This window comes from Scyliorhinus canicula, chromosome 14 (genome assembly GCF_902713615.1).
Source record: "Scyliorhinus canicula chromosome 14, sScyCan1.1, whole genome shotgun sequence".
NCBI classification, from domain to species: domain Eukaryota; kingdom Metazoa; phylum Chordata; class Chondrichthyes; order Carcharhiniformes; family Scyliorhinidae; genus Scyliorhinus; species Scyliorhinus canicula.
In genome coordinates, this window is record NC_052159.1 from 37,627,539 (window position 1) to 37,652,947 (window position 25,409).

At 40.5% G+C, this 25,409-nt stretch overlaps 1 protein-coding gene and 1 non-coding gene across 3 annotated transcripts in view; both read left to right on the plus strand.

Moving 5' to 3' along the window:
* Positions 1-21,746, plus strand: part of alg5 (ALG5 dolichyl-phosphate beta-glucosyltransferase) — a 45,981-nt gene extending 24,235 nt beyond the window's left edge. Inside the window, exons 5-11 of one of the 2 annotated variants that reach the window (XR_005463161.1) lie at positions 142-234; positions 674-787; positions 2,025-2,084; positions 3,057-3,208; positions 4,866-4,963; positions 16,169-16,254; positions 20,979-21,746. Coding sequence is in view for 1 of the 2 variants with exons in the window: in XM_038818056.1 (XP_038673984.1) it covers positions 142-234; positions 674-787; positions 2,025-2,084; positions 3,057-3,208; positions 16,169-16,254; positions 20,979-21,022 (549 nt within the window). In the remaining variant the exon portion in view is untranslated. The remainder of the gene's footprint in view (positions 1-141; positions 235-673; positions 788-2,024; positions 2,085-3,056; positions 3,209-4,865; positions 4,964-16,168; positions 16,255-20,978) is intronic. The other variant, XM_038818056.1, reaches the window with a different exon arrangement.
* Positions 1,678-1,785, plus strand: LOC119977926. Its single transcript, XR_005463324.1, has one exon. It is a non-coding gene; the product is annotated as a U6 spliceosomal RNA (small nuclear RNA).
* Positions 21,747-25,409: the final 3,663 nt, after the last annotated feature.

A 25,409-nucleotide genomic window follows, 5' to 3' on the forward strand; every position in this document is an offset into this window, starting at 1 on the left:
ATTTTTTTGCAGCAAAGGTTTTGTTGAAGTTATATATGTGAAAGCTTTGCCAGGTAGTTTAACTTGAGATTGAGGTTTATTTGTAGATGAGCTGAATTTTATATTAATTTTCTTTCATATGTTTAAATCTATTTATTGTAGGTTGCACTGAATTATTCCAAAGAATATGGATCAGATAAGGTCCGTGTATTAACGTTAGTGAAAAATCGTGGGAAAGGTGGAGCTATTAAAATGGTAAGGTGTATAAACAACTAACGTTACAGCCAGATGCTTTTGTGGCATGAAGTTAAATGGAAAAAAATGACATTTATATTGCGCTTTTGTGCCACAACATCCTGTGACATTTGAAGCTATCTGCCATGGTTTTGAAACCTGAAATGGTCATGCAATACTTGAAAAACTGCCGTATTTTTTTCATTGTTAACATACAATGGAATTCACTAAGCATTTTCTAGGTATTACAGTGGAGGTGTTTAAACAAAAACAGATTTGTGGCATTTTAGAAAAAACATTGCAACAATTAAAAAATATGATAATGGAGCCAAATGTAACAAAGCTGACCCCACCTTCAAATGTTCTGTGTGACATCCTAACCTTCTCTGAAGCATGTAATTTTGTCAAATACATGTAGATATAATGTAGCACATTAACAACACATTTCATTTCTGTTCAGGGTGTGTTGTGTTGCCGAGGAAGATATGTTTTAATGGCTGATGCTGATGGAGCTACCAGGTTTGCTGATATTGAAAAAGTCGAAGCTGCCTTGAGAGATCTCCAGCCAGAACCAGTGAGTATCCTCTCCAGTGTTTAAATGTCTGACTTGTGGAAATAGAAAATGTCACCGACAGCAAATCACGTTATCGTAATTAAAAAGAAAAATTTCAGAAATTATTTGGATGTGGTTTATAAGTTGTGCATTTAGGTGGCATTAAAATACAAAGTAACAGTTTTAAATTGGTATCTTAAATGCTGCGAATGCTGACTCCACCACTAATCATAGCATCCTGCTGACCTACCTATTGCCACAATAGAGACCTCATGCTGACCTTACTACTGCTGGTTTTGATGAAGCACAATATCGCATTCTTTAACATGCACATCCCGACAGTGCAGAAGGAGGCCATTCTGCCCATCAAGTCTACACCAGCCCTCAAAGAGTACTCCACCCAAATTCACTTCCCCGCCCTATCCCAATAACCTCATTACCTAACCTACACACCTTTTTTGAACACTAGGGCAATTTAGCATAGCCAAAGCACCTAACCTGCACATCTTTGGACTGTGGGAGGAAACTCCCGGAGCACCCGGAAGAAACCCACGCAGACCTGGGGAGAATGTGAAAACCCCACACAGACGTGACCCAAGGCTAGAATTGTATCCGGGTCCCTGGCGCTGAGGAAGCAGTGCTGGCCACCATGCCTCCCACTATTGTCTTCAAACACCTTTTCATGTCCACCGTCCAGAGTTCTGAACTGTTACTTCTTATATAAGCCCCCCATGAAAAATGCTTTTAAAGTTGTGATGAATATTCTAAAGTATGATGAATATTCTAAAGTATGATGAACAAAATAATAATCTATAAATACTTTTGAGAGAAAGCTTCATGCAGTTGAAATACATTCCGTGGCCAGCATCTCCATGAAATATTTGGTCTCTTTTAATTTTTAGGAAACTGTTGTGCTCCCTTCGGCAGCACATATACTAAAATTGGAACGATACAGAGACGATTAGCATGGTCCCTGCACAAGGATGACACGTAACTTTCATGAAGCATTCCAGAATTTTTTTTTTTTTAGGAAATTGTTATTATAATTGATTCCTATAATTATTTAATAAGAAATCTATATCATCTCCTATTTTAGATAATTTAATTTTCTGTTGTATTGCAGTGGTCCTGGGAGCCTCATGATGCTGATTATGAATCGACTTTGACACTAATATGGCTTGATGACTGCATTACTTGCTTGACTTTAATCCTGTTCTGGGAAACTGGCTAATTAAATTTATTTTGCGCTCTCTTTCAGGACAACATGGCAATCGCATGTGGATCTAGAGCTCATTTGGAAAAGGAAACAATAGCCAAAGTAAGTGCAGCCAAATAGCTGTCAGCAGATGGATTTGTGCTCTCGTTGGATGTGGAAAAAATGCTTTACAACAATCTTATAAGTGAATGGTTTTTTAAAAAATTGAGTACCCAATTCATTTTTTCCAATTAAGGGGCAATTTAGCATGGCCAATCCACCTAACGTGCACAGCTTTTGGGTTGTAGAGGCGAAACTCGCGCAAACACTGGGTGAATGTACAAACTCAACACAGTGACCCAGGGCCGATTGAACCTGGGACCTCGGCGCGTGCGGCCGCAGTGCTACCACTGCTTATAAGTGAATATTAAGGATAAAATTGAGTTCCAAGATTTCAGATGTGTAGTATAGTTCATTTATGGAACTCAAACTGTGTTAACAAAGTATTGTTGTACTTCACAAACTCTTGATACCGTCAAAAATTGTACAATCTGGTACTTTAATTCAAAGTTATTTAATTGGAAGTATTTGTAGGTTCAAATTGATGGCGCAAAACAAAAACCTGATTCAAATTATCGATGAACGTTATAAAGTTCCAGTGGGAGGACTGGGCATCTCTTCCATCCTGGCATAATTGAAAGAGCCTAATTGTTGTGCCATTCTTGACAGCTAGGGGAAATGTGTCAGTAAATGGGAATTGTGGGAATATCAAAATAGATTACGGTCCTGATGTCTGGATAAATTCCCAGGCTTAAAAGTGCTTTTGAGGCATCATGCTGTCTGTGGGACAGTTGCCTAGGGAATGCTGTAAATGGCATGGTGCAATTCCCCTTTATATAGGTGATTCAAATGCAGGATATGGCTTTGAGTCAATTTTGTGATCAGATCTGTAGTTGGAAGTTTCTTTCTGATGCGCTTCCATTGGCATGGTGAGTCTCTGGGAGCTCCAGCATAATGTTTTCTAAGGAAATTCAGAGCTTTTGATAGTTTTGATGTCAGCAACAATTGTAATTGTAATTTTCTTTTCTTTTAAAGCGTTCCTATTTTCGCACTCTGCTTATGTATGGTTTCCACTTTTTGGTGTGGTTTCTGTGTGTAAGAGGAATAAAGGATACACAGTGTGGCTTCAAGCTTTTGACTCGAGAGGCAGCTCAACGGACCTTCTCAACTTTGCATGTAGACCGCTGGTATGTTCTATTTAGATTGTCCAGCAAAGTAGTGAATTATACCAAGATACAAAGTTAAAATTACATTTTTACATGTCGACTACTGATTTGTTGAATTATGGGTTTGCTTCAAATTAACATTTCAAAAAACTGCAGTACTGTTTTATCCCAGTTGATTTAATTACTGGATTTTTTTTTAGTGCAAAAATGGCTTTATTAATCATGAGTCCACTACATAGAAAAATAAAATGTCATCTTTTTATATACAAAGCAAAATAATATACAGAATATAATGTGATTTAATGATTGCTGCCACACTCGAACACAATTTACTTTAATTTCATTTACTGTATTGGAACATTTTGGGTGCTTTCCACAACACTTCATAAATTTAACTGAATAAAAATGCCAACAATGTTGGTGTCTCAAGCCACTTCCAAATAAATCTCTCAACATGGAAAATATACAGGTGAGAAAAGACTTTTGGATATACAAAGAAGCAGAGCCTATCTTTATATTGAATTACCTCTGTTTAAGCAGAGAAAATGATTCTGAAATGGAGCATTTAAGTCTAGAATCCACAGTAAAAATACCACAGATACCAAGTGTTCCATGGTGTCCAAGACTTCTCAATTGGGCCACTAGAAAATATCAAAGTCTAATGGGCCCGGCTTCAACCTTCTGAACCGTTGGAATAATTTTTCACTATTGGCATCCAGTAGCTAAAAGAGTCTGTAATGCTGAGACTATCAATTGTGTTGAATTTATACTGCTTTAGTGAAGCAAGAAAGTTGTATTTAATACATAGACTAGGCCATTCTTAGACTACCTATGAAGTTTTTAATTGGAACAATCTCAGAACCTAATTCTTTTGAAACTGAGTATGGTGACTAAATTCTTTATGCCATCTCTTGAATATAGGGGTTTCAATGAGCAGTCATTCTTGAGAATGGTAGACATCTCAAGTGACAATTAATCCTTGGGTAATCCCATTACAAAACAATATTGCCAGGTGAGTTGTGCCATTGTCTCTTGTCCTGATTATATCTTCACCAAAATGGTCCTCTGTTTGAGCTACATCTTTCCAATGGTCACTACTGGAAAGAGTCCTCTATCTGAAAGAAAGTCAGGTTAATTATCTTGATATCTGTACTGATCACTCTGACTTGCTTTCAAAGTTAATATTTTTTGCAATGCTATTTCTTCTGCTAAATGGTCATAGTTGACGTGTCCCTTTTCTTACTCTGTTGTGGTGTAATCACATGGTGCATGGTGGGGGGGGCGGTAAATGAGGAGAAAGTTATCAGATGACAGTGGTCGTCTTTTATGGATCTTGTTCCTATTTTCTTCACCAGTTCATCAACAGATTATTACAGGCTTTTAATTTTGACTGCTTTTTACTGTTGTGTATTGATAAAGGATAGAGCACTGGTATACAAGCATGGCTGCTATAGTTGATACTGGACGGAGATAACCTTTGAGAGTGTATGACTTCAAGGGGAAGCATTATGTGCTAATGTATTAAAATATTGTGGAATTTTGTTGAAAGTTAATATCAAGAACTTGGTATTTGTGTTTTATGTTTCAAGCATTTTAATAAGTATAGGAATGCAGTAAATTGGCTAGAAACTAAGCTGTCTCAACTGTGGTAAATTCTGTGCATTTATTTTATAAACAGGATCAATTGTTTGCCCACCATAGCAGATGAACTGGTATTTGAGAGCAGATTAGCTGTGCTGGTGATGGATGAGTTGGTATTCATTTGTCTAGTTTCCGGTATGTATGGCAGCTGCCTAAGTGTCATAATATCGCATAAAGAATTACATGATGTACATTCCAATGTCATCTTTAACTGTACTTCAGGTGTATGATTAATCCACACCAGATGATAAACTCGCCTATTGCTAAGTAGGTTATATTTATTGCAGGCACAAATTCAGTGGAGAACACCAAGACTACACCACATTAAAGAAAGGAAGGTTCACTCAGGAATTAGTAAGCAAAGTATTGGACTATTCTACAACATGACAAGACTGTAGATAGTTGTACAGTACTTTCAAAAAGCATTCAATATGACTATCGGTGAAGCAAAGGCATTAAAGATGCAGAAAGTGAATGCAGGTATTTCATTACAGTAATTATGCTAAAATGACTCATAAACCATCAGAACTAAATTAAACCTGCCTGCTGAACTTTGCCCTTTCAGTTGTCTTAATTATGCAATTTTCGTTGTTATTCGGTTGCTTTTTAAAATCATTACCCTGTGTGTTCTTGGGCAATAGAAGGAGAAAAGAATCGCCCACATGTCGTCATCTTGGTTGTTGTGGTAAATAAAATATATGCAAGTGTAGATTGAGTGAGGGCAGGATCAGGCTGAGCTGTAATATATTGAATAGTTTACTGGCTTTAATTGTCTAGGCCCACGTGCAAAGAAGGATCACTTGAGCAAAGTACCAGAGGATGGATGACTAGTGTAGGTGGGACTTTATCACCACAAAAATTAACAACTGGATGATAGAAATGGAAACAGTTTTGTTTTAAAGTACACTTTTAATATTATCTATTATTTTGTGTTCATTATATTTATTTTTTAATCAAAATTATTCCCATATGTGTTCTGTAAACCTTAATAAACACAGCATGTCAGTCTTGCTGAGGAACAGATTTGTCAGAAATGAGGCCCATCTTGCATCTGTTTTTATTACTTGAAAATAATTCTATAATTTTCATAATTGACTTATAAATATAATGTTCAGCTTTTTAAAAAAAAATCAATCTTAGAAAAAATGGTATTGAGCTGAGACTGTGCTCACCCCAGCATTTTGTTTTTTGAAAGATGCCTGTATAATGCAAACTAATTAACATTTAATTAGTGCGATAAATCAAATAGTAAGAGTAGTCTTTTCAAAATAAGTTATGTACGCCAAAGTTGTATTTCCGCTGTGTTTAAATGAAACCTTTGAGTATTCCAACTTGCTTCTATGGTTCAACAGTATAATCATTTGAAACTTGATGAGGTTCATTGATGAAATCCCAAACATTGTTTTAAATTACGTTAGGTTGGGGGTCTTTGCATAACCATGTCACAATTATGTGTGCAACAGTATGGACCCTGAGATCTTGTTATACGTAGTGTGGTTTGAAAATAACAAGACTGCATTCTGAACGTGTGATATCCAAGTAATATGATTATGTTGCTGTACTAGTGATCTAGGTGTTTCAAAGAATAATCTAGGAAAGGCAAGTTCAAATCTTACCATGAGAGTTTGAGAATGTGTTCAGTACTAAAAATCTGAAAATAACAAAGCTGATGTGTGGAAGTGACTATGAAGCTGTCACATTGTTGTAATCCAATGTCCTTGAGGGAAGCAACCTTGTCATCCGTAACTGCTTATTTGTGATGCTAGTCCTGCAACTGTATGGTTGACTGTCCTCTGAAGTGGCCTAGAAAGCCAGTTGTGTCTAATATCTACCAGCAGTTCAAGAAGGCCTCCTACCACCATCTCGTGGCAAGAGATGGGCACCGGCACAAGTCCCGATGCCAATCAGCCAGCCACCAGGAGTGCATATATGTTCAGTTGGTACTACATCCGCCAGCACATGCAAGATTTCTCCCACCATTAATGTGTGCCCATCAACTGATAGCAGTACTAGTTTGCACCTGTGGGAATGGTAACATTGCTCACTTAGGATGTGCCAGAGCATGTGGCGATCTGTCACTTGACCTGCACCCGCTGCTATCCTAAATCCTCATCAGTTTGGGTTGCTAAAGGTTTTTATGTTCTTGAATTCTAAATCTTTCACATCACCAAAATAAAGAATGAATGAGAAATGCTAAATTAATTAGTTCTCAGTTAGCTGTATGGGGCAGGATTGGAAACCAGGAATACTTCATCTTTGTTTGAAGGCCAATAATTTTGAAACAGGAAAGAACCACCAGTTCAAAGTTATTGTCTTGATGTCACCACATTGGCTATCAGAAAAATGCATGTATAAATGTAACGTTTGAAAACTTTATCCAGCAGCTTTTCAGAGATGAGTCTCCTTTTAATTTTGGGCAATTCTGTCCATGACATGTTGTCACATTCCTTTTAAATTATATACTAAAGCCTCACTGCCATGAAACTAAGGGATGTTTGAATTTCTGCAGTGTAAGGTACATGTCATTTTCATGTACAACATTGATGAGAATGACTGCAACATGGGCAAGTGACAAGTAGTTTCTCTCACATTTGGATGATTCTGCAGATTGGCACTGGTATCCGTATTAAGCAGTACATGAAAACCAAAATACAGTACCCGTAATTATTTGTTACTCCATCTGTTGCTTGGTGGATATGATTCATCTGTTGTCAACTGGTGTCTGTTTAACAGTGCATTGTGTGTATGGAAGAATAATGCTCATATTATTGGGCCAGCAGTCCAGAGGCCTTGACTAATAACCGAGAGACACTCGTTCAAATCGCACTGGGGGGACTATTCCTTTTGGAGTTTTGCAACTGAGGAATTCAAATTCAATTAAAGCAATGGTATTGTCATCAGACTAATAAACCAGAAGCCCAGAGCAAGATGCAGGGACCCGGGTTCAAATCTCGCCATGGCAGATGGTAAAATTTGAATTCTATTAAAATCTAATGGTTACCATGAAACCACTGTTGATCGTTGCAAAACCCTTCTGGTTCACTCATCCCCTTTAGGGGAGGAAATCTGCCACCCTTCCTTTGTGTGACTCACATATATCGCTCCAGCCCCACTGCAACTTTGAAACGGCCAAGTAAGCCATTCAGTTGGATTCAAGGCAGTGGTTCCGTACCATCCATCTTCTCAAAGGATAGCCAATCAATTCTGACTCTGCCAACAATGCTGACTTCCTGGGAGTATCGGGAGATTAAATATTCTTTACAATAATGGGACTGAGAAGTGGAGGCGTGTAATGCTGTGAATAGTACTTCTCCAGTCTCTGAACTGCAGTTAGTTTTAAATATCAACAGATAGTTCTAAATTGGAAAATATTATTCCTTTTAGAGTTTGGCTGAATATATGAATTATGTTTTTTCTGAAGTGTAAAATCCCAACTGGTGATTTTAGTAAGCAGTGTTGGGTCAGCATTTGCTGTGACAATGACTAAAAGTGAATCACACTCACCTATTTTCTGGGCAAATGATGCAGCAATTTTAGGTGAGAAACAGATGGGAGATTAAATGCAGAACTCTCAAAAATTGCTTTCGGAGTTGAACTTCACCATGAGCATTGCAAAAAAGACAGCTAGTACTTAATCTTCCTGTTTAACTTGTTCTATTTCACATAAAACGCAGCAGAAAAAAGCAAACTCATTACAAACATATGCATCCTTTTAACGACACGAGTGGTAAGGATTGACAATCAACCACTCTGACACTGAATGTTTTCTTCATGTTTTGAGATTACAGGAAAATTGTAAAAATATAAAACATTAATTCCCACATTTCCTTTTTGTCTCAGAATCTAATCTAATCTTTCCCTTTGTTTCTCATTTTGTGCCTAATTTGACTTTAATTTCACCAGATTTAGTTAATATTCGATCTGAATTTCCCAATTCCTAAATCTCAGTGGCGATGGAGATACCCCTATTGGTTACTCTGTTCACTCGGGTTCCAGATGACCGCTTTCCTCCCATTGTCCATTATCAGCTAACCCTTTTTGTACAACCCTGTGGTGTGAGAAGAAAAAATATTTTTGGAAAATATTGTGTGCGGTGCTTGTGCAAATGATTTTATTAAACTGGGAAAAGGTTAATGGCTAGAAGAGTTGAGGGATCAAAGATATGAAGATGCTAAGTGCATGCATTTGTATCGAAGCTACAGTCGTGTTTTTGTAAGTAAATAGATAAAGTTTAGAAATGTGCATTAGGAAATAACAAAGGACTTGTCTTTTCTCTTTTTTTAAAATAATTTTTATTGGAATTTTTTACAGAAAATATAACAACAAACAATGAAATGCAACAAAATAACCCCATAATAACTGTAACACCCCCCAGACCGTATCAACGCATGTATCACATCCCCCCCCCCCCCAACCCCAATGAACAACAAAAGAACTTAAAAATAAATTTAAATTAAATAAACAAACATAGTCATCGTCCCCCCCCCCCCCCCCCCCCCCCCCCCCGGGTGGCTGCTGCTGCTGCTGTCCCAGTACCCTATCATTGAGCCAGAAAGTCGAGGAAAGGTTGCCACCGCCTAAAGAACCCTTGTACCGATCCTCTCAGGGCGAATTTGACCATCTCGAGCTTGATAAAACCCGCCATGTTGTTGATCCAGGTCTCCACGCTTGGGGGCCTTGCATCCTTCCATTGTAGCAAGATCCTTCGTCGGGCTACTAGGGATGCAAAGGCCAGCACACCGGCCTCTTTCGCCTCCTGCGCTCCCGGCTCCACCCCAACCCCAAAAATCGCGAATCCCATCCTGGCTTGACCCTGATCCCACCACCCTCGACACCGTCCTCGCCACCCCCTTCCAGAACTCCTCCAGTGCCGGGCATGCCCAGAACATATGGGCATGGTTCGCTGGACTCCCCGAACACCTGACACACCTGTCTTCACCCCCAAAGAACCTACTCATCTTAGACCCGGACATGTGGGCCCTATGCAGCACCTTGAATTGGATGAGGCTAAGCCGCGCACATGAAGAATTAACCCTCTCTAGGGCATCAGCCCATGTCCCGTATTCGATCTGTTCCCCCAGTTCCCCCTCCCACTTAGCTTTCAGCTCCTCTACTGACGCCTCCTCCACCTCCTGCATAACCTTGTAGATATCAGATATCTTCCCCTCTCCGACCCAGATCCCCGAAAGCACCCTGTCACTCACCCCCCTCGCGGGAAGCGAAGGGAATCCCTCCACCTGCCGTCTAGCAAACGCCTTTACCTGCAGATACCTGAACATGTTCCCCGGGGGGAGCCCAAATTTCTCCTCCAACTCCCCCAGGCTCGCAAACCTCCCAGCAATAAACAGGTCCCTCAGCTGTCTGATGCCCGCTCTGTGCCAACCCTGAAATCCCCCATCAATGTTCCCCGGGACGAACCGATGGTTCCCCCTTAACGGAGCCTCCATCGAGCCCCCCACTTCTCCCCTATGTCGCCTCCACTGCCCCCAAATCTTGAGGGTAGCCGCCACCACCGGGCTCGTGGTATACCTCGTGGGAGGGAGCGGCCACGGCGCCGTTACCAGGGCCCCCAGGCTTGTATCTCCACAGGACGCCCTCTCCATCCGTTTCCATGCTGCCCCCTCCCCCTCCATCACCACTTGGGACTTGTCTTTTCAGCCGTTAAATTTCAACGACAAGTAAATGACTTTTACAGTTTGCAACGGTTTCATAAGTACACAAGGAAAGGTTATTAAGTTTTATTTGAATCCAATAGTGGGGGCAATAGGAAAGCCATGAAAATGTTAATATTTTAGGAAAGCTGAATTCAAAGAACTGTTGAGAACAATAGAATCAAAGATAAAGGGAGAAATGACTTGTAAGGAGAGATGTTGAGCTGATTTTGTTTGCTGTGTGAAGAAGATCTCCTGGTAACAACCCCGGGCTGGAAGAAGGTGAAGTTTGAATCCACCATCCAGTCAAGCCAGGAATGTGATGTGCTGCAAAAAGCAGTCTTATTCTGAAGAATCTTTGATTTCTACAGCAGAATGGAAGCAAGATTGAAAGGTCATGTGACTATAGTGACTGTTTTGGCTTGGATAATACTGGATTTTTATAGATCGGCATGTATAAGGGAGTGTTGCCTGGATGGTGTTTAGATGTGGGTCTGATCAACCAGGGAGTTTTTGGGGGAATGTTTTGTAAAACTGTGCTTAAGTTTCCTTTCCTTGTTAATAAATCATTTGCTTTTAATCTATAAAATCCCAAAAGTGTTACTGGAACTTCTTGTTGCTGAGATCAGTACATTTTCTTGTTTTTAGAATGCAAAGGAAAAGATTCCCATTATGTGTTGGTTTTGGTCCCTTTTACCCAAAATTTGGGGGAATTTTGGTGGAAAAGGTGTGTGGAGGGGGATCAGTTCTCCCCTGGTCGGGCATGCCTAAGGGGTATCAAACTCGACAGAAGACTGTGAGCTCTGACTAAAGAGTTGGAGGATTCTCATGGCGCAGCATCAATTGAAAAAATGGCGGAGGTGGAAGTGATGTCGTTGACAGGAAAGCTGCTAATGGAGCACTTGACCAGCTTCATTAAGGACAAATTTCAACAGCAGAGTAAAGAAACGTGAGTGACTGGCCGAAGGCAATTGACAGTGTCACCTCTTCACAGGACTTTGGAACGGGTGAAAAAGCGCCTGGAGCTGCAGGGGTGGCAATCCAAGAGGTGGACAAGGTAGTTGTGCATATATGCACAAGTTCCATGACAAGGAAAGGAACTTGAGGTGGGCCATAGCGTAGCGGGATTGGGAAGGAAACACGTCCTTTGCACGTTCTGCCTGGTCTACGTGGGTTTCCTCCATGTGCTCTGGTTTCCTTCCACAGTCCAAAGATGAGCAGGTTAGGTGGATTGACCATGCTAAAATTGCCTCCCAAGTGTCTCAAAAAAAAGTTAGGTTGGGTTACGGGGATAGGGTGAGAGTGTGGGCCTAGGTAGGGTGCTCTTTTAGAGGATCAGTGAAGACTCTAGGCCGAATGGGTTCTATGAAGCCGAATCCGGATTTATCAGAACATTAGTGCGGAGCTGGCCAAGTGACAAGCGGGGTTATCAAGGCCAAGACAGTGTTTTCCAGGCGACAGATTTGGTTTGGGGTATTGTACCTGGCCAAACTTTGAGTCACTTTCGAGGGTGGGGAATATTGCTTTGGAACACCGGCGGAGGCGAATGACTTTATTCAGGAACTTAAGCTTGGGAGTGAGGGTGGGTTTGGCTGTAATAGGATTGTTTCTGTTAAATTTTATGTATTTTTGTTTCTGATTGGGAAAGGTTGTTATGCGGGTGGTTGCACCCCACTTTGTATCATATTATTGAAGTTAAATTGCTTTTTTTGGAGTATGCTGGGAGTATAGTGTTTAATTGTATTGCGTGCTGTTTGTTATGGTCTGTACAGTGCATGAGTAGTTGTAGTGAGTCGGGGCGGTTCAAGAATATTTTGTATGGAGCCATCTTGGGGTGACGTTTCTTGGGTTGGGTATGGGCCACGGGGGAGGGGCTGGAGAGAAACGAGTGGGGGTGGGGGATGGGTAGAGGGGTTGGTGAAGGTGAATGTTTGGGTTAGGACATTTAGGTCGGAATCTCCACGCTAGCAAGAAATGATAGTGAACGGAAGTGAAGTGAGGGGGAGGGACAGGTGCTTCGGTGGTTAGCCTGTGTGGGAGAGGGAGGTGGGGGTTATGCAACACGGCCGATACACAGGATGAGTTTGGGCATGGATGGGACAGGTTGCCATCTTGGATGGGCCCAATTCAGAGTGAGGATGGGGGTGGGCAGAGCCCAAGGATGGCGATGGCAGACTCTAGGGGGGACAGGGAAGCGGAAGCCTCCGGAGAGGATTGTGACATGAAATGTCCATGGGCTAACTGAGTCGGTTAAGCGGTCCTGTTGCACATTTGAAAAGTTTGAGAGCAGAGGTGATTTTTCCTGCAGGTGACGCATCTCTGGATGAAAGAGCAAATGAGGCTGTGGTGGGGCAAGTGTTCCATTCTGGGTTCAACTCCCAAATGGGGGGGATCTATACTGCTGAATAGGAAAACTGGGTTTACCAGTCCGCGTGGGTTTCCTCCAGATGCTCTGGTTTCTCTCCACAGTCTAACGATGTACAGGTTAGGTGGATTGGTCAAGATAAATTGTCCTTTAGTGTCCAAAAGGTTAGGTGGGATTATGGGGATAGGATGGCAGCGTGGGCTTAAATAGGAATGCTCTTTACAAGGGCTGGGCAGATTCAATGGGCTGAACGGCCTCCCTCTGCACTGTAAATTCTATGAGTCTTATGAGGGAATGAGCCTGAGGATCCTTGTGACAGCCCCCTCTGCTGTTTGCCCCAAGGAAGTACACGAGTAGCCATGTGGTGGAGTTGTCCATTAAAATTTAGAACCAGCTGAGGAGGCACTTTAAACTGGGGCACATGTTGGTGATTACTCCACTGGGAATCATAGGTTTGCGCCGGGGGGATGGATGGATGAAGAGGGAGATGGTAGGATTGGGGAATATATGGGTGGTTGGGAGAGCAGGGCACGACCTTGGTGAAAAGATCAAGTGGGAGAAAGAGTTGAGGAGGGAGATAGGATGGTGAAATTGGTGCAAAGTAATGCTCCAAGTGGACTGAATCTCTTCCTACGGAAGGATGAGTCATATACAATTTAAGATGGTGCACAAGGTCCACGTGACTCGGGCCTGGATGAGTGGGTTTCTCCCGGAGGTAGTGGACAGATGCAAGAGGTGTGGGAGTGCGCTGGTGAACCATGCTCTTGTGTTCTGGGGGTGTGAGGAATTGGAAAACTTTTGGGAGACTGTGTTCAGGAACCTATCGAGGACTGTAAGGTTTGAGATGAAGCCAGACCCTATGGTGGTGATCTTTGGGGTGTTGGAAGTGCTGGAGCTGATGGAGGGCAAGGGGGCCGATGGATACTTTTGAATTGGAGGTCGTCTGCACCAGCAGGCCTCGTGGCATGGTTGAGAGACTTGTAAGAGTTTTTCAGACTGGAGAAAATCAAATTTGCCCTAAGGGAGTCCGAGGAGGGTTTTGAATGAAATGAAATGAAAGTCGCTTATTGTCACGAGTAGGCTTCAATGAAGTTACTGTGAAAAGCCCCTAGTCGCCACATTCCGGCGCCTGTTATGGGAATCGAACCGTGCTGCTGGCCTGCCTTGGTCTGCTTTAAAAGCCAGCGATTTAGCCCAGTGGGCTAAACCAGCCCCTAGCGTGCTAAACCAGGGGTACATTCATAATGATTTGAGGAGCTGTTTGTCGTGGTGGGGCATTAAATGGGGAAAATGGACAAACTGTATACCGTGTTGGATTTTAAGGTTGTGTTACTATGTTGAACATGCTTGGAATAATATACCAGGTAGGCCAGTCAACCAGGTTTCCCCTCTGGCATTTGGTTTGTTCAGCAATAAACATAATCTGTGGTCATAACAGTGGGCACAGTTTTCTTGGTGAAGGGGCCAGTCTAACTAAGTGACGCCCACATCCCAAGAATGAATAAAATACACCATTTTTAGAACTCCGACTTGGGAAGAAACCGGCAACATCAGTGCAGACCCCATAAAGCGAGACAAATTGATCATTGTATTTGTTGTCTGTGTATTTATTTATTGATTATCTAATTCTCTCACCATGCAATGTTTATAAAATGCACTTTCATGCAAGATATTGAGCAGCATGGAAGACCTCAGTTGCACTTACATAGGTGTTTTGTTCTGTGCCATTTTGTAGTACACTTTTCTATATTTTGAGATTGTCATTGAGGCTTTCTAAATTCCAACTTGCAAAATGGTAAGCTTTGGTGGCAAGAATTTTAATAGATTTTTCAAATAGTCCATTTTGCCTAATTCAAAAGTAAAATGAAACAAAAGTCTAACGTACAGACACGAGATGTTTCTGTAAGCATGATCAGGACTAGGAACGATAAATATATGATCATTAATAAATTCAGCTGTCGATTCAAGGGTGACCATCCAGTGTGGTTAGGATATGGAACTTGCAAATAGAGAATAGTTGAGGCAAGTAGCATGTGTGGAGTCGAGGGAAGCTGGATTAAACACATGCGGCAGAAATAAATAGAAGGGTATACAGCTAGATGAAGAGAAATAGGAGGAGGCTTCTTTGAAGCATAAGCAAAGTCCTGTTGAGCTGAATAGCTTTTGACTAATACAAGAAAATTCTGCAGGTGCTGGAAATCTGAAATAAAAACAGAAAATACTGACTGAAGAACCAGTAAGATCTGAAATGTTAACTGTTTCTCTCCACCGATGCTGCCAGAGCTCCTGCGTTTTTGCAGCACTTTGTTTTTATTTTAGCTTTTTCCTCCATTGTAAATACTTCATGATCGAAAATTCACAGATTAAATTGTTGAACTTGTAATTACTTGATACAGCCCACGGCTGCAATGATGGTGTTAGTTGAGAAATACTATGCAAAGAACAGTGCCACCAACAATGCAGTATTTCCTTATCTGCATTCCAGAAGTGGCTCAACCCGCAGCTTGATTTGGATAAGAATGCTGCCAACTGAGCCAATCCAATAAATATCAAAGCAAGTTAAAATGTGATCTTGTCCATATCAAATTAAAGGAAGAGTTGGCAAACAAAATTGATTAGCAATGGGAAACCTCTAATCGAAGAAGAAAAGGGGAGAAATAAAATATATTCCGGTACTGAGCAAGGAAGTGCATCAAAAATTGTGTTCCAAAGAAGAGATTAGATTAGGTCAAACTTGAAATTCAAGAGCATTTTACGGTTTACGAATTAGATCATTTTTGAAACGAAGACAAGTATAAAGAATTCAGAGAAACTGCAAAAGAACAACATGCATTTGTGCATGGGTTTTAATGCAAATAAAAATCTGCTTCATGCATCAATATTGATGTCAGTATCTTATTTGTCATATGTATCACATCCGGTAGAGATCTGCAGAGCCCGCTGTTCCCTCGTGGAACACTTTTTTATTAATCCTGCAAAATTACTTTCACTGAGTGGAGATAATGTAATTTTAGTATGATCAAGTGCAGAAGCAATTGCTTTTAAAGGGAAAGAAAATCTGAAGAAAGTCAGCCAGGTTGTTTTCATTGACTTTCCTTGGACTATTCATGGCTAATATGAATAGTCTTGGGAACAATTTGCCCATCTCCCACCTATAAAAGGGAGGGAGCAAAACAAAAGAAAAAATATGATTTGGAAATATTGTTCTGTCCCATTTGAATTATCTTTCTCTTTTTTTATGTGTACTGTAAAAGGACTTCTTGCTTTAAATTCTTAAGCAGAAATGTAATTTTTTTACAATCATATATTTTTATTACATTTTAGGGCTTTTGACGTGGAGCTCCTCTACATAGCTCAGTGTTTAAAGATTCCAATTGCAGAAGTTGCTGTGCAATGGACAGAGATAGAGGGTAAGTTACTTGCATGGCCAGAAAAGCAGAGGCTAATGTGAGAAAGTGGAGCCACTATTAACAATTTGGTATTTGATGCTGAAATAAATTATCTTTGTATTTGCAGTTGGTCTGAAAGTGAAATCTAAGACCATTTACTTAGTTATTTAAGCAATGAGCTTGGAATTTGCAATGGCAGAGATGTCAAAGAAAATACTTGGTTTCCTCGGGTGGAGTATGTTGTATTGACCAGAGAGGGAGAACTATATAGATATACTACTATTTTTGTATCAAAGTTATGAAGATCCTTCTGTTATGATTTGGGGATTTTACACTAGACATTTTTCTCACGTTCAGTACCTCAAATCATTCCCACAGGGCCTTTAACGCCATGTCTCAGTGTAACTTTGCGTACACAGTACCCAAGTAACATGTAACAAACCCAATGATTGAACACATGTCTCATTTTATATTTCGGCTATTAGGTTTTTGTAGTTTTATCTCTAAATGTGACAAGACTGGGAAAACTGCATTAATTGCCCATTTCCTATTGGCCTGAGTAAGTGATTTTGATCTTCTCCTTGAACCACTGCATCCTTGTGCTGATGATGGTGCTTCAACAAAGGAACGGGTAGAGAATTCCTGCTCCTTGTTCTGTCCAGCATTTTTTGTATTTATTTCGCCAGGATGCTTCCTGATATGAGGATTTACAAATCCAAAGAAAGATTTGGGGGGAAAAAATGGTCTTTTTTCATTGGAATAATACTGGGTATAAATCACTTTAACGATATTTTGTCTATGGCACTCTGACAGAACAACTATGAAAGCCCTATTTTTAATTTGTGGTTCAAATGATTCTATTTCATTCGCTTTAGAAAATAATGGTGCTGAAATTGTATACTACCCCACCTGCATATTCAGTCGGGAAAAAAATACAATTTCATGAAGGATTCTGCATTTGTTTGTGTATTACAAACATCTGCCAATGAGCTTCCATGATAAATGAATATGTAGGAGGACCCACTTAATTGTAGGCAGACATTTTTATTTTCAGAAGATGAAAAACATGCCTGTTTATTTACAGACCCACCAGTTTACATCAGTTTCATTGTTCAGCTCACACTGTTATTTTGCTCTACCAGGAGAATACCATACCAATCTTAAAGTTGATTTTTTTAAAGATAGGGTGGGGCTGACATTTTATTTTAGAACCATAGAACTATAGAAATTATACAGCACTGAAGGTGGGCCATTCAGCCCATCCACAACACTGAAAGGGGCCATTTGGCCCAACTTGTCCATGCCGACCCAAAGACATCCAGGTGCCCTCTAATCCCATCTTCCTGCATTCAGCCCTTAACCCTGCAGCTTCCAGGACCCATGGTGCAGATCGAGGTACTTTTTAAAAGTTTAGGATCTCTGCCTCCACCACCAACTCGGACAGAGAATTCCAGGCACTCACCACCCTCGGTGTTTAACACAAAAAAATATTTTCCCTCGTGTCCCCCTCTAATCCTTCTGCCACTTAGTTTGAAGCTATGACCTCTGGTTTTTGAACTCTGCCAAGGAAAAGCAGTTCCTCCTGTCTACTCTATCTCTACCCCTCACAATTTTGTATACCTTAATCATGTCGCCCTTCTCTGTTTCATGGAAAACAACCCCAACCTTTCCAATCTCTCCTCGTAACTACAATTCTCCAGCCCTGGCAGCATTCTAGTAAATCTTCTCTGAACTCTCTCCAGAGCAATTACATCCATCCTGTAATGTGGTGACCAGAACTACATACAATACGTGCAGTTGTGGCCTCACCAGTGTCTTGTACAGTTCCATCATTATATCCTTACTTTTGTATGCTAAACCTCTGTCAGTGAAGGAGAGCATTCCATATACCTTCTTTGCAACTTTACCTACATGTACTACAGGTCCCCTTTGTGCACTTGCACGCCAAGATCCCTCACTTCATCTACCCATTTTATTATATTCCTGTTTATTGTGTATTCCCTTTTACTGTTTGACCTCCCTAAATGCGTTACCTCACTTAACTTCACACTTATGAGTTTAACTCTATCTGCCACTTTCCTGCCCACTCCACCAGCTCATCTATACATTTTGGAACTTAAGCCGTCCTCTACACTATCCACTACCCGCTGCACGACCAAGTATTGTCATGATAAATTTCTCAAATCGTGCCCCCACATTCAAGTCCAAGTCGTTAGTATATAAAACAAACAGCAGGGGGTCCCATCACTGAGCCCTGTGTAACACCACTTGAAACAGCTTTCTATTTGCAAGGGCAGCCATCAACCATTAATCGTTGCTTCCTATTACTAAGCCAACTTTAGATCCTATTCGCCACATTACCCTGTATCCCATGGGCATTTTTTTGACTAATCTGCCATATAGGACCTTGACAAATGCCACAATAAAATCCATGTAGATGATATCCACTGCACTACCCTCATCCTCCTTGTCATTTCCTCAAATAATTCAATCAAATTTTAAAGCATGACCTTCCCTCAACAAAGGCATGTTGACTATCTCTGACTAGTCCATGCTTTTCTGAGTGACAATTTATCTGATTTCTCAGGATTGATTCTAACAATTTTCCCACTAGCAAAGTAAGACTAACTGACCTATAATTGTTTGGCATTACCATTGTTTTTAAACAACTGTACCACACATTTGCGTTCCTCCAGTCCTCTAGCACCTCCCAGGTATCTAGTGAAGATTGGTAAATAATCCAGGAGCACCTGCTATTTCCTCCCTGACCTCCTTCAACACCTTAGGAAACAATTCATCCACCCCTGTCAACCTATCCACTTTCAAGGATTCCAACTCCTTAAATACTTACCCTCTCTTTATGATTTTATCCAATATTTCAACGCTCCTCTTGGATTGCTATATCTGTATCATCCCTTTCTTTGTGAATACGGACGGGGAGAAATTGCTTAACTCTTCCCATATCCTCTGCATCTTAACACAAGTTTCCTCCTTCATCTCGGAGGTCCAACATTTTCCTTAACTGTCCTTTTGCTCTTTAATACGGTAAAACATCTTTGGGTGTTCCTTAATCTTGCAAATATTTTTTTCATGCCTTCTCTTTGATTTCGTTGTTTTTTTAAATTGATCCCTATTTGTTTGTTAGTTATTTAGGAACATTGCTTTTTTTTGCTTCGCCATCTACCATTCAAGGATGTTTCATTGATTCATAAAAGCCTCTACTGGTACGTTAGAAATTAATTTTGCTCTCTGAGCTAGAGGGCAACAAGAAGCTGCAGAAAAATGATTAGAGGGAATTTTGCCTGAACCCAAGTTGTTATACAGAAACATCATTAGCCGAGCATATGGATCTTTTGCTATCAGAGCCACTTGCATATATTCATTAGTATATGCCTTTCCACTTAACCAGGGAGACCTTTTCTCCAGGTTTAAAATGTGTTTTTGTAATGCCATCTGTACCAGCACAAAGATAGTTGTGTGGCTGAAAATTAAAGTGCAGTTTATAAAGTTAAATACTCAGTCTGCATGCTAAACTAAGTGACTTGTGCTTTATGTAGCATATTATTTAGTGATCGGAGGGTTTATGACTTCTGAAATTAGTTCTTTACATCACAAAGGTGTTCCCTACAGATTTGCTGGTATTGATAAGATGCAAAGAAAGAATTGAGGCCCAATGAGGCTTGGCGTGAGTGAAATATATTGGAACAGATATCACTTGCCACTTGCTCACAGTACCTCAGTCGGTACGGCTACATTTAGTTACTTATCGCCAAGAACACACCTGCCTCCTGATTGGATTTTCTATTATTTCATTTATGCCATGGAATAGATTTACATCTTCATAAATTTATTTTGAACCTTAAAAGGCTGAAATAGTATTTCTCGAATAAAGTAAACTAAAGTCGCCATAGTCTCTGATGACCATAGGCTATTCCCTTTGAGGGGTAGAGCTGACTGGTGTTGATTTTACCTGAGGATCACCATACCTCAGACGAGGGGCTTCGATGAGAAGGTGGGCCAACACAATAACCTCAGTCGGTATGGCTACATTTAGTTACTTATCGCCAAGAACACACAACCTTTAATTTTGACCTATAGGGCACACCTTTTCCCATTAGCCTTGCTTTTCAGAGACCAAGGCTGCACCAGTAACAATAAATAATTAGTCAAAAGAGCTGATGACTGAAAATTAGCAACATTTGGTTCGATACATTGGTCCCGCAATGTGACTTCAAAGTCTCAATTTCTTCAGTAGTAGAAAATCAAATTTCTGATCTTAAATTGACCACGAGGCCATGGTATGAGATATTAAGCATGCTGTAGCAAAGTTTTTGAAAATTAGTGGTTTATCTTTCATCTGAGCTATTCCACACATGACCTGGGAATGTTTTGTGTTCAAATGGAGATGTATCATTTTCCCAGTATTCCAGTCATTCAGACGTTTAATCATCTTGACCAGGAAGATGGTTACATAAAATATAAGTAGACAATATAATTTTTTCCAAAACTTTTAGGAACCATGTGTTGCAATTTTAGAAAGATATAAAGTAGTACAACTCAATTATTTTGGTATAAATGAAACCTTTTGAGAGCAATATCATGACTGTACTCAACAAGAACATTTTTATGGCTTTAACGTCTTATGTTCTAAATGGCTGGGGGTTTTGTTATCGAGCAATACACTTTTGAAAGCCAAATACAGAATTGATTAATCTTCTAATTTTACATTCTGTCTTATATTGTAGGGTCTAAACTAGTTCCCTTCTGGAGTTGGTTACAGATGGGGTAGAGATCTTCTCTTCATTCGGTTACGTTATCTTACTGGTGCCTGGAATCTGGAAATGCCCAAAAAAGTCAACTAAATTATTGCACTTTGGCTGTTTGTGAAGATGGAAGGACGTATCAAATTACTGTAATGCAATCAAGAGACATGGTGGCACAGATATTTTACTATAGATGGCAAAACATTTTGTTCATTCTGCATTCAACTTTTTTATGTTTGTAAATTGCACACTGGTGAATAAAGTGGACATTTTCTATAGGTTGTATTCTTGGTTAAAACAAAGATAAAAATGTCATCGTGACGAGCAAATTGAGACATCAGAAGGACTATGTTTAAGCATAGCGGTTTACTTTCCTCATTTCATATCACTGTTACAAGAAGTTTGCCTAATACTGTAAGTGGCATTAAATTAACTAAATGTACACTTAAGCTGTGCATTTTATGGAAATACCTTAAAAACATACTTTGGTCTTGTGTAATTCAATTGCCAAACTCAAGTAAATTGTTGTACCATGTTAAGATGGATGACACATTGGGGTAAATGATTAAGTCATATTTGGGTTTTTCTTACTAATTCTGAAAGCAATATAATGGGACTTGTATTTAGGGAGGGTCATTACATTGGTTGATTCATGTAAATTGTGCTAGATTTTTAAGATATTTATTTGAAAAACAGGAACTTAATTTTTTATCCACAGTACTTTAATTAAAAAAATTATGGTAAAGGTTACATTTGGTACATCCATCTTTGTATTTTTAGACAGCTGCATATAGATTTCAAGTTTTAAACCTTGATGTTTACATTAGCAAGAATCTCAACATATGCAGTAGGCCCACCTACTATTTCCAAAACTAATCTGATGAGTTACTGGCTGTGACAATAGTTACTTCCACACTTGTATCGCTCCGTATCTGAGACAGTATCTAAATACTTAACAGTAAGATTAGAGTCAAAACAAAATGCCAGAATAGGCATTATTTAATATGATAAATGTAGGAAATTGACCTGGCTTCATTTAGAATTTTATGTCTGTAGACCATGTTAGCAGTTGGCTTCATTTTTACACTTTTGTCTACTTCCAATCATGAGCAACACGTGTAAAGATATAGTGGGGATAATTGCCAAAATAATTCCTGATATGTCTTCAATACCAGTTACCCGTTGTCCATTATCCTTTGTTCTCCTTTATATACTCCAAGATCATCACCACCTTTCCAGGCTATAAAAGCCAACTTTCTCTTGCCTTTTATTATAACTCACATGGCTGACGTTATGCTATCCTGTGCAACCTCTCCTGCACTTTGATGTTGACATGCAAGTCAATGTTTAAAACTGGCTGATTGCTGTATGCTGAAAGGAGATTGTGACCTTGCTGTGTGTCACCTGATGGATAGCATGCTGTTCAGAGCCTTATATGTGAAACTAAGTGTGCATTCCAGATTGCCCCAAAGTATACTGCAGCTCCACTAACTCCAGATAACTAATTGAGGGGTATTTACATATTTGGAGCACATCATTGTTTCAGTACTTCCCAAAACATACAATGAACAGTACAGGATACATTAAACCTGACTCAGCAAAATTCACTTGTAACTTCACCTATAATACAAGTGAGAATTCATTGGTAAACCAAATATCATCAATTCTCCCAACTACCAAGAAAATTCTATATCCAGTCCTGGTCTTGTGTTGGATTACCTCATCTCAGCTGTGGTGGCGGGAATGATGCTACAGCTGATCTTTTACATCAGAGGTTAAGGAAGGACAAATCAAACTGTTCACACTTCTCGCAATCCAGCAACCCCTGCTGCAAGCTGATTATGTAATCCTAAGGCAAGAATAGATTCAGGCTTGACTATGATTCGGATATTGAATAGCTCAACATGTGTATTAGCCACTTGAGTGACATAGTGGAGAGCTAGTGGTGCCCATGTAATTTATGCCTATAAGCAATCAATGTAATTGGTGAAACATTTGAGAAAATGGGTAAGAAGAATAAATTAATCATCTCAAAAAAACAAATGAAATTATTTTGCATGCTTTTATATGATGATGATGATAGCATGCTTTACGTCTGTGAAGACTTTAACACTTGTACCCCAGTAAAAGTTGTGAATACTTTGGTCTTATTACAGAGCTTTGATCTGTAGAATTACAACACTGGTAGATGAAAATACAAAACATAATTTAAGAATCAGAGCATTTCCATTTCTTAACCTTGGCCTCGTCGTCTGCAACGTTTAATTAAAACCCTCAGTCATAAAGCTTTACAGCACAAAAGAGGTACTTCAGCCCTTTGTCTGCACTAGCCATCAAGCACCTATCTCTTCTAATCCCATTTTTCAGCACTTGGTCCATAGCCTGGTATATGGCGTCAGGTCAGGATGTGACTTAGAGAGGAAATTGCAGGTTGTGCTTTATACATCTGCCTTTGTTCTTCTTGGGTGTAAAGGTCTGCCGTTTAGCAGGTGCTGTTGAAGGGATCTTGATGAGGAGCTTTGTCTTCCCAATAGTTATTTCATTGTTCGTCACCATAACTGGATGTGACAGGACCACAGAGCTTTGATCTGTTAGTTGTGGTATCACTTAACTCTAAGACATCCTGTTTAACATGAATGTAGTCCAATGCTACAGCTTCACCACTTTGGCATCTCATTTTTAGGTATACCTGGTGCTGTTTCTGGCATGCTTTCCTGCACTCTTCATGGACCAGGTGTTGGTCCCCTGTTGAGGGTTGTGCCAGTCCATGAAGTTACATATTGCAGTTAAATGCAATTCCACAACTGTTGATAGTCCACAGCTCCTCATGGACACCCGTTTCAAACTACTGCATCCATTCCGGGATTTAGTCAGTGGTACCACACAACACAAGGCAGGGTATTCTTAATATGAAAGCTGGAGTTCATCTCCACAAGGCCTGTCTGGTGGTCACTCCTACCATTACTGTCATGAACAGCTGCATCTGCGATACGTTAATTGGCAAGGACATGGTCAGGTAGATGTTTTCTCTCTTGGTTCTCTCATCACCAGCCAGCTTGGTATCCATGCCTGTCAAGACTAGGCCACTCGGTGCTGCACATGGAAGTACTCTACCCAAAGTATTGACTTTCAGGCCAAAAATGTAATCGGAGAACTTCTCACAAGCCCATGTGACTGCAAGAGCTTCTTTCTCGATACCAGCCTGCCATATCTCTGACAGTCCTCTAGAGGCGTAATGTACTGGCCAGCGACATCCACCCAGTTCCTGATCTAAAACTGCCCCTTGGCCTATGGACAAGGTATCCGCTGCTATAGTAGGTTTAAGGGATTGAATGGCCTATTCCAGCTCCTAATTCGTACATTGGTATCCATAATACTGTACAGGAATGGATCATAGTGAGCTGGGATATTTGGCTCCGATGTGCCCAAATCCTTAGTTCTGGTGCACATCCCAGTACCAAGCCTGGTCATTTGTTGAGGTGTCACAGGGACTCTGACCTGTGCCAGACTGGGGAGAAATTTCACCAACTGTTCACCATGGCAGGAATCTCTGGAGGTCTGGAATAGATAATGGAGATGGGAACATGCTGATTACTTCATTTTTCTGTGGGTCCACCATCATGCATTGTTGCTGACCATGTGTCCTAAGAAATGAATAAAGATATTGGGGCACTTGCATTTATCATCTGGTGTTAGCCCTTCCTGCAAGCATTCCAGGACATCTGTGATCCTCCTGGTGTGTTCCTCTGCAGTCATACTGTGAACTAAAACATCCATACGGCAGATTATACCATCCACGTCTTTATAAATGACAACATCGTGCATTGCAAAATCTCAGGTGCTAAAGTAATGCTGAATGTCAAGCGGTTCAAACCGACTCTGCCAAAAGGGGTGATAAAAGCCATCAGCAATTTGGATTTTTCATCTAGTGGAAGTTTCCAGACCACCGCTGTTATCATCGAGCTTCGAAAACACTGCATTGGGAGAGCTTGGTCAGGCCGTTATCTACTGAGCACGTTGGGTGGGCTTCTCTCCCCACTGCCTCGTTGAGTTGTGTCAAGTTGACTCAGATATGGATAGACATCTTTATCTCTAGGCTATTGAGTTGGGTGATCAGCCATGATAATGAATGGTGAGTAGGCCCGAAGAGCCAAATGGCCTGCTCCTATTTTCTACGTATGTTTATGCTTAAAAGTGAAAATTCTTGATTGCGGACTATAAATAATGCTGGACGGGCCTCTGTCAATGGGCCCCCAGCCGCCAGGTTTACGCCACAATCACGCCGATTTTCGGGTCCTGGAGAATTGCCGGACCAGCGCCGGGCCCGATTTCGGCGTGAAAGTGGATTCTCCGTCCCGCGCCAAACCCAATTTCGGCACTCGGGCTGCAGGGAATCCAGGCCCATATCTTCCA